Below are 8910 nucleotides of genomic sequence, written 5' to 3' on the forward strand. Positions count from 1 at the left end.
CATGGAATTGTCTTTCGTATGACCTTGTTGTCTACCAACTATTTATAAAAATAATTATATATACATAAACTATTTATAAAAATAATTATATATATATATATATTAACTATCATCTTTTATAACACAAATATTTAATATTAATATATTCAAAATTTATGAGTTTCTTTATCGTTATGACTTTTATTTTAATGTAAAATATTTTAAGGAAAAATTGAACTCGTGATTTATGAACTTTTTAGAAATCATTTTTATCATTTGAGCTACTTTAGTGGGCTTTAACTTTAAGAGATTAAAAATCACAAGTTTTATTTTCACTTAAAACGTTTTCGTTTAAAATAATAAAAAAAATAAATAAAACTAGAAAAATATAACAAGAAAACAAAACAAAGTAGGATTTTCAAAAACTAATTTGGAGATTAAGAATTTGTAAGGTGTTGAACCCAAAGGTGTCAATTTCACTCTTTTTAGTTCGGAATTTTATTTTTAATATTTATTTATCTTATTATTTTATCATTTATAACATGATTAACGTGTTAAACTAATAAAAAAAATAATTTATAAAGTTAAAATTTTGTTGCGATTATTTTGTTAATTTAGTAAGTTAACATGTCTTTTTTCGGGATTGTTGTGTAGATTTTTAGTGTTTACAATGTCGAACCGATAATTGTATTTTATTTAAAAAGTTAAAATTTTGAAGTGATTTTTTTTTAGTTTAATAAATTAACATCTCAGAACTTTTTTTTAACGAGAATCGAACTCTATCAAAACTCTTGACACTTGAACTATGTTGGTTAGCCCAGTTTCATGGAATTGGAATTAGAATTATAATATTATTTATTTCAATTTCACTCATTTAAATCAATCCAATCATAATCAAATATCATTTCAATCACATTCATTAATTCAATAATCAAAATACTCTTTTAATTAAAAAAAAGTAAGTATTTTATTATTTGATATTAATACATTTTAAATTGTTTTAATCAAAATAAAAATAAAAAAATACCCTATGAAAATCATCATGAATGGATCATCAATTAACTCTAAGTTTGTATTAGTGTTGGGTTATGGTCAAAAAGTGACATAAACCTGGGAATCCTAAAGAAATGGAACATGAAAAGCATCTAGAAGTTCTTGACAATTCTTGAAACAGATGATTTGAGAACCAAGGTAATTAAGAAAAGTATGGAACAACAGATTAATCATCAAGAAACAAAGAAACAATCAAACAAACTGATCAAGAAATATAATCAAAAACGAATTCAGTTTGAGATCTAATCTTAATATATATCCAAACCAACAAGAAGAATAAGAAGAAGGGACAGTAGAGTTACATGAATTTAAGCGTGTGGGAGTTTATTATCGTGGTCGTTAGAGAAGAATTGCGGTTTGGTGAGCATTAAAGGGCGATCTTTTGCTTCCTCGATATTGAAATCTGGATCGTCGACATCATCATCGGATGTGCTGAGATTGATGCACGAACATCGCTCTAAGGACGCAAAGAACGCAGACGCAACGCTTGTTCCTACCCAATTAACCATCCGATCTACTTTCTCGTATGACCATATCAAACCGCAGCTACTACTATTACTACTTCTCTCCATACTTCAATTATTTGTTAAGGAAATAATTAACAAGGTGCTTGCAACTCTTTCATACTAAAGGGCAGGGCAGGGCTAGCTAACTTCGCTGACCGGGCCAACTCTAACCTCTAACAGTTTGTTTGTATTCGGGTTTATTAAATGACTGAGATTATTTAAAATATAATGATGGTTGATTATTTTGTATATTTATAATTTTTTTAATAAAAAATTTTGATATATAATGGTAAAATAAAAATTAATAATTTAAAATAGAAAATATTTTATATTTTAGTTAAGGAATTGAGCGTTAAATAGACTAGAGATGATGAAACGATGATATTATGCTTTTATCCTTATGTTTAAACGAATTTTTAATTAAATGAAACATTTAAAACAAAATATGAAACGATAATGTTTGATTATTTTATTATTTAAATAACTTAACTTTTGTTAGTATAACTTAAATGTCAAACAATAATAAAATATTAAGCGGAAAATGCAAGCATGCTTACCTTGACATTACAATTTTTAAATAGTCCAATTTATTTAGTACATCATTTAATATTCAATATATTGATTTCATCTAGTCAAACAATTATCAAATTGACCCATCTACAATCAATTTCATTCCATCTACAATCAATTTTGAAAAATGAACTGAATATGAAATTTGAGTTTGGTGAATTCAAATTCAGTTGAATATTCGATTCAAATCAAATATTGAATACACCTACACAATTGTACTATTTATTATAATAATTGCACTTGCACTTTTTTTACCTTTATTATCAACAAATTTTATGAATTTAAATTTGATTCGATTTAAAATTCGATTCAAAAACTAAAAATGAAATTCGAATTTGGTCGTATATCTAAATTAAAATTAAAAAAAAAAAATCAATTTTAGGTCATGATTATTAATATATATATATAAATAAATAACAGTTTAAAATTGGGGCAACATGTTCACAACAACTTTGAGAAACTAAGCATATTTCTTACTCTTATTATTTGTTATTTCATTATCATATCTGTAAATGCAAATTATTCAAAACAAAGCATATAATTGTCATGATAATGAGACTAAAGTTATTAAAAATTGCATGAAGAACTTCGAGTGAGCTTAGGTTTAGTTACCTTTTTATCTTCCTCCATAGAAACAATCAGCAAATTCGATGGATTCTCAATCAGAGTTTTCGCCACCAGATAACCAGCAATACTCCAAGTTTGGTATTTCCTCGCTTGTTTACCCACATATCGACCTGTTCTTCCATCGTAATATTCTGGCCAACCGTCCTTACTCAGCCTCTGCTCCGCCAATTCTATTGCTCTCTTCGCTATTTGCGGTCTCCCTGTTTTTATACTCGCCGCACTCAACAGCCACAGCAACACCGGCCAAGATCCACCATTATGGTAACTCCAACGGGTATTCTTTGGATCACAGCCAGTGACAATTTTCCACTCATGCCCTTCCAGAGCTGGAAAGGTAATTTTCAAAGGCATTTCGCCAATTAGATCTTCCCAACGTTCTTCGATTAGATCCATTATGGCTGTAGATTGATCAGGCATAGCTAATGAACTAAGAATAGCAATGCAGTTTCCAACTAAGAACCATCTGAAATCCATTCGAGCTGGACTGACATTTCCAATGAAATATCCTCCTCGCATTGGAGTGAAATCAAATACCCAATCCGGGATTGAATCAGGGATGACATTGAATTTGTTAACCGCGGTGTGGGAATATTCCTCTGTTTTGTATCTGTATATGTTGTTTAGTTGAGTGAAATCGAGCCAGTAGTAGTTTTGGATGTGGTAGCGTAGAGCTGTAATTCTTTTCTCAATCCTCTCTATGAATTCTTTACCACCTGCTTTCGGTATTAGCATTTGTTTTGCACATCTCAATGCAAAATAGAATAATGCCTGGATCTCAATTGGATAACCATATATTCCCTGTATACCATATATAAGCACAACTCAATTGAATCTTAGTTTATTGAGACGATAAAAAGATGCAATGAAAACGTACCATTCTCCTGTCAATCATGCTGCAGCCATCAGCACATAAAAGAGTTGGAAAAGTGTCAAAACCATCAGAAAGGCAAAGGTTAAGTATCAGTTTCATCCCTTGTTGAACCTCATCTTGTTCACATAATGTATGATCTCCAGTGCATTTTGTATATGATCTGAGAAGTATGATCCACCAGAAACCGGAATCAACAGGAGCCACTCTACCAATTGCACTGCCTCCGAAGTCTGCAACTAGTGTCTCCTTTTGACGATGTGTATCATATAGAACTTTGAAACTCGCAGGAAGCACACCTTCTCCGAGAGTAAAGTTATCAATCTTCTTCTCCCAAGCTTGCAATTGTAATGTTTTCAATAGAAAATTCTTCACAATTTCAGGTTCTGGTGGTGATTTCATCAAACAAGCTAAACCACAAGGAATGAAATCTCTCACAAACACCTGAGATCATATTAACTATACAGTAACCATATAGATCCAGCAAAAGACGATTCGATTCGACACTACTTAACAGTTAGATTCAAGTCTCTAAGAGCATAAATAGAAATCGATGCATACATGAAATCTTAACTATCTCCAAATTAAACAACAGAAATGTAAACAGAGATCAAGTATTACCTGATTGTAATTCAATGCTTCTGCGCTAGAATCAAGAGCAGCAAGAGTACCAACTGGATTTCCTTTAAAATAAACATAAGACTTTTGCAATCGATCCCAAGCTTCTTCCGTCATCGATGGAACACTCTCCCAACTAGATCGGAGGCTATTACCGTTGCCAATACAAGTAGCGGCAGTAAACATAGATGAAGAAGGATCGAATGAATCGAGATTAATTCCAACGCTTGGCGAAGGCTTCAATGTCGCCATATTCAATGTAATATCATCATCTTCTTCTATTACCTCATCAGTGAACATAGATTCTTCATTTTCAGGAGCTCGATCAGATTTTGGAGGATCTTCGATTGTAAACTCGGGAATAACCGCTTGATCTTCCGATACCTCAATCGGAAAAACAACACTGAAGCCATTCGATATGTGCTGATCCATATATTCATCTGATATTTCTTTCTCTTCTTCAGTTCTCGGAGATGAACAAGCTTCGTTTGAAGGCATCCTACAAAAAACTGAAAATCTCTAGAGCTTGGAGAGAGAGAGTTGTCAGAGCTTGAAGAGAGAGAAAATCTTGTCAGAGCTTGAAGAGAGAAAGCGCGGGATGATTTGAGTGGTTTTGTTAGTTAAACGTTCTGATAATAAAATAGGCCTTCAAATCATCAATATTTACGTTTATACCACCATAATATATAACTAATTAACTGCCTGAGGACACGTCAACAGATCTAGAAAAGCTGTTATACTCTCTTCATTTTATCATCCTTATTTACGTTACTTAATTTATTTTATAAAAATTATGTTATATATATATATATATATATATATTTTTTTTTTTTTATTAGTAACTACTTTTTGTTATTTGAACTAATAAAGTCGAACAGTTTCGGGCTCAAACAGTATTTAAATATGATAAAAAACTCGTTTACAACTTAAAAGTTCACATTTTTGTTATTAAATATTAATATATTAATAAATATTAAACGAGATTTTAAACTAGCAAACATGTTCACGAGTCTCTAAACGAACATATTTGCAAACTCATTGTTGAGACTCTAAACGAATATGTTGGAGAATTGATGAGTCGAATATCTAAAAGTTTTCACTTGACTCGTTTAGATTATTAAGCTTTTAAACAAGTTCAATCTAGACTCGTTAAGACTAACTAACGAAGTTCAGATCTGTTCATTTATATCCCTAGTTACAAATATTTTGCATGAAGTACAACAATGTAACAGAAACTCAATGCTTTATTTATAAATTTCATTTGAAAAATTAACTCTCAAATTAAAATTTTGATAGACAGTTTCTCCAACAGATTTTGATCTGAACAAATATGCACTTTATGAAATTTTAAAAAATATATAAAATAAAAAATAAAAAACAAAATTCCACCATAGAGGATAACGTTAGATCAGTTCCTAAACTAATCTCGTTTGACATTCAACTTCCTAAACTAACCTATTTTTTCATTCATTCACAAACTAACTTATTTTACTATTCAAACTCTCGAACGTGAAACAACGTTAGTTTGAAAATTATTCAGTGTGCTGTTTGCAACTCTTAGGACCAAAATGGTCTGAACCTCTCTTAACAATACTTTTGCACAAGAAACAATAATGATTCTGGCAAGCCCAACACAAAATATGATTGTTATTTCCATCCTGAAAAAAAGAAGAATCATTAGTTTAAATCATATGTTTATATTTCTTAACATTATCTAATCTAAATCAATATTTGAAATAAGTTATAAGAATTTAGATCGAACTCCATATTTACGTGTTTTCAAGCTCAAAAGATTCACTCACCTTTACATTTCGTTGACCACAAATAGGGCATACATGGTTACGAGTGGGAGCTTCAGCTAGTGTCGGGCCATGAGCCATTCTAACACGGTTATTTATTTGACGAAAATGTATTTGACGGTTATGTATTTGACGGTTATGTATTTGACGGAAATATATTTGACGGATATTCATTTGTCCCTCCCAATCATCAATCATCTCTTGCGGAAAAAGTCTGCATGAACCATTTCCAAAGTGATTGTAACCATCGATTTTTTTGTTGCAGCGATAGCAAAAATAGCTCCCGCAGTTAGAGCACACCATTTTGTTGCAGCCTCCTGTTCTTGAGATGGCCAATTGACAAACCGGACACTGTTTAGCGAAGCGACGGATTTCCTTCACGCTAAGGAGTTGATTGATCCTGTCTTGTTCTCGACGCTTTTGTTTGTCATTCAAAGCACACGAATCTTGTCTCGCCTATGGAAACACAAAATCATGTAAATTTATCCGGATCAGATAGAGTGTTTTCAAACAAATTTATGGACAATTTCTCATTCAAACCAATCTCCAAATTCTTTTAAGCATACCTGTAAGATGTGGAGTTTCATTTCTGCAGAAATACATTCGCCAGCAACGTGACGCTTGTCCCGACAAAGCGTGCAGAAACTATAGAAACACTTCGAACATTGGGCATCGTTTCGAACCTCATCCAGTATGCAAGGTGTTTCGCATCTCGGACACTCCATTACATCAGACATGGCTTGGAGTGTTTTATATAGCAAGAGCGATTCCCATCGTTCGAATTCCCCGTCGTCAAGAAGTTGTTTCAGCAGTCCAGGTTGAATAGCGTCTTTACATTTTGTATCGGGGCATATGAGATTGCTTAATGTTCCTTCCTTTACATGCATACTAGCATAAGTTTTCAAGCATTTCAAACAGAAGAAATGTTGACATGGCAACCTGACAAACTCCGAACCTAAAAAACAACAAAAAAAAAACATAAATCTTCATCCAAAAACCGACAATTTGTCAAATCATTAGACAAAATCGAAGTAAAACTACCCTCCAAGCATTTATTCAATACCAAAATCCAACAACAAACTACCATTAATCTTCATCCCTAAACCAACAATTTGTCAAATCATTAGAATAAAACAAAAGAAAACTACCTGCAAGTTGACTGAAACAGATATAGCAATCGTGCAAGTTTCTATTGAAGATATGAAGAACTTGATCATCGTTGTATCTCTTCAATGCGGGTATATCCCATTCAGGGGAAATAGAACCTGAAACAGCGCGTTTATCTCCTCCAACATATCCGCCAATATAAGGACCAAGAGTTAACTCTGAATCCAAACAAAGGTGGGAAAGAGTGGAGTTTTGCAGCCAGTCAACCCACTGATATACAATTTCTTGTCCTGCTTGTTCTTTCCATATTGAATCCAGCATTGAACAAAGTTCTGAAATTTTATTCGAGTTCAACCATTGAACAGAAATTATGAAATATGGAGGGTGATTGCTTGGATATGACTTTGGCAATAAGCATGTTAGTATAATCGGTGGAATGTATTCAACTTTGAACGTGTAAGACATATCGTTATTATTCCCAGAATTTGTTGTGAATGTAATTTTTTCAGGTGCTTCAACATGAACACGAATCTGTAGATATGGGTATTGAAAATTCAGGTAATTGATCAAACTGCTTTATATAGTAGTAGTTCTAAACTAATCAGAATCAAATGCTACAATCTGTTCTGAATAAAAATCATCCTAACCTGGAAAGACTTGAGACCACTCGCGCTTTCAAAGATGGAGAAATTGTCATCATAAATGGATTCCATGGCTAGTAGCTGAAGAAAGCATCAAGAAAAATTATAATAAATAAACTTGTGTAATGAGTTACGGATTTAAAATAGAATCCATGAAGTACAAACTTACTTCATCCTCATGTAATTGATCATTTATACCCAACAATTCTTCTTGCAACTCTCGTTCTTCTTCATCTTCAAGCTGCAATGCTCTCAATCTGTCTGCAATATCAACAACATTACTAGCCGAATTCGATCCTTCATCCCTCACTCCATTAAAGCCTTCATCTGATGAGGGAACCCCCTCTTTCTCAGTATCATCCTTTCTTTCAATACTTGAAGAATTCAATTCACTTGTATCTCCATGTGAATTGATATTAGAACTCTCCCCTTCTTCTTCCACTAGTAGTTCGCGATTACCTACTCCTTTCGAGAAACCACCTCTTCCATACCGATGAGTATTCCCACTAGGGTGTTTAGAAGGTGAGCTCGTGGATTGCGATATGGAATCAAATGCAGATGATGACGAATTGGAGTTTTCCACCTGTGTTGTTTCTAAGGGTTTTTGAACCCATATCTGTTCTTCATGAGATGAGTTACGATGACAATGAAAATCTTGCTTTCTTCCTCCCCTTCTCATTGTTCAGCTGTAATTTAAGAACTCAATTACTAAAGGCAGAAGCTCAAGGTAGATCTTGCTGGTTTCTTCTCCAAAGCTTCCTGTTGCAGTGTTTCAGAGAGAGAATTGAAGAAGTAGAGTTTCTTGCCGGAGAAAGTAGTTCGCCGGAGAAGAAAAGTAGTACGCCGGAGAAAAAAATAGTACGGAAAGAGCAGTTTGAGTAATGCAACAATTGAATTGCATGCCAAATTTTTAATTCTCGATATATAATATTATTAATTATATATTATAAAATATCTATTTTACCGTATAATACTAAATTTATTTCTTTATAATACTTTAATTCTTTTATTATATAATATAATAATATTTTTTTTCTAACTCAATATTATATAATAATATATATAACTTATTTCTCTCCTATTTTCTCTGTTAGGCTTTATTCAGTTTGGGTTTTTTAAAAAACTTATACAAAATCAAATAT

General features: G+C 32.3%; 2 protein-coding genes across 2 annotated transcripts; both read right to left on the reverse strand.

Annotated features, from left to right (window-relative positions):
• Nucleotides 1-2675: 2675 nt before the first annotated feature.
• Nucleotides 2676-4719, reverse strand: LOC124943873 (probable alkaline/neutral invertase F). Its single transcript, XM_047484329.1, has 3 exons — nucleotides 4225-4719; nucleotides 3610-4047; nucleotides 2676-3533 (listed from the first exon to the last, which is right to left on the reverse strand). Exons 1-3 carry the CDS (start codon nucleotides 4717-4719, stop codon nucleotides 2676-2678), a joined length of 1791 nt encoding a protein of 596 aa, XP_047340285.1.
• Nucleotides 4720-5753: 1034 nt separating this feature from the next.
• Nucleotides 5754-8447, reverse strand: LOC124943874 (E3 ubiquitin-protein ligase RNF14-like). Its single transcript, XM_047484330.1, has 6 exons — nucleotides 7938-8447; nucleotides 7775-7849; nucleotides 7169-7658; nucleotides 6587-6975; nucleotides 6024-6476; nucleotides 5754-5879 (listed from the first exon to the last, which is right to left on the reverse strand). The coding sequence occupies exons 1-6, from the start codon at nucleotides 8445-8447 to the stop codon at nucleotides 5754-5756; spliced, it is 2043 nt and encodes a 680-aa protein (XP_047340286.1).
• Nucleotides 8448-8910: the final 463 nt, after the last annotated feature.

This window comes from Impatiens glandulifera, chromosome 6, assembly GCF_907164915.1.
Source record: "Impatiens glandulifera chromosome 6, dImpGla2.1, whole genome shotgun sequence".
In the NCBI taxonomy this organism is placed as follows: Eukaryota; Viridiplantae; Streptophyta; class Magnoliopsida; order Ericales; family Balsaminaceae; genus Impatiens; species Impatiens glandulifera.

Coding starts and splice junctions, on each gene's coding strand:
- LOC124943873 (XM_047484329.1), bottom strand. CDS start 4,719: ATGCCTTCAAACGAAGCTTGTTCATCTCCGAGAACTGAAGAAGAGAAA. Junction 4,048..4,224: donor AAGCATTGAATTACAATCAG/GTAATACTTGAT, acceptor ATATGATCTCAG/GTGTTTGTGAGAGATTTCAT. Junction 3,534..3,609: donor GCATGATTGACAGGAGAATG/GTACGTTTTCAT, acceptor TATGGTATACAG/GGAATATATGGTTATCCAAT.
- LOC124943874 (XM_047484330.1), bottom strand. CDS start 8,447: ATGAGAAGGGGAGGAAGAAAGCAAGATTTTCATTGTCATCGTAACTCA. Junction 6,477..6,586: donor TGAAACTCCACATCTTACAG/GTATGCTTAAAA, acceptor GTGTTTCCATAG/GCGAGACAAGATTCGTGTGC. Junction 5,880..6,023: donor GTGGTCAACGAAATGTAAAG/GTGAGTGAATCT, acceptor TCTTTTTTTCAG/GATGGAAATAACAATCATAT.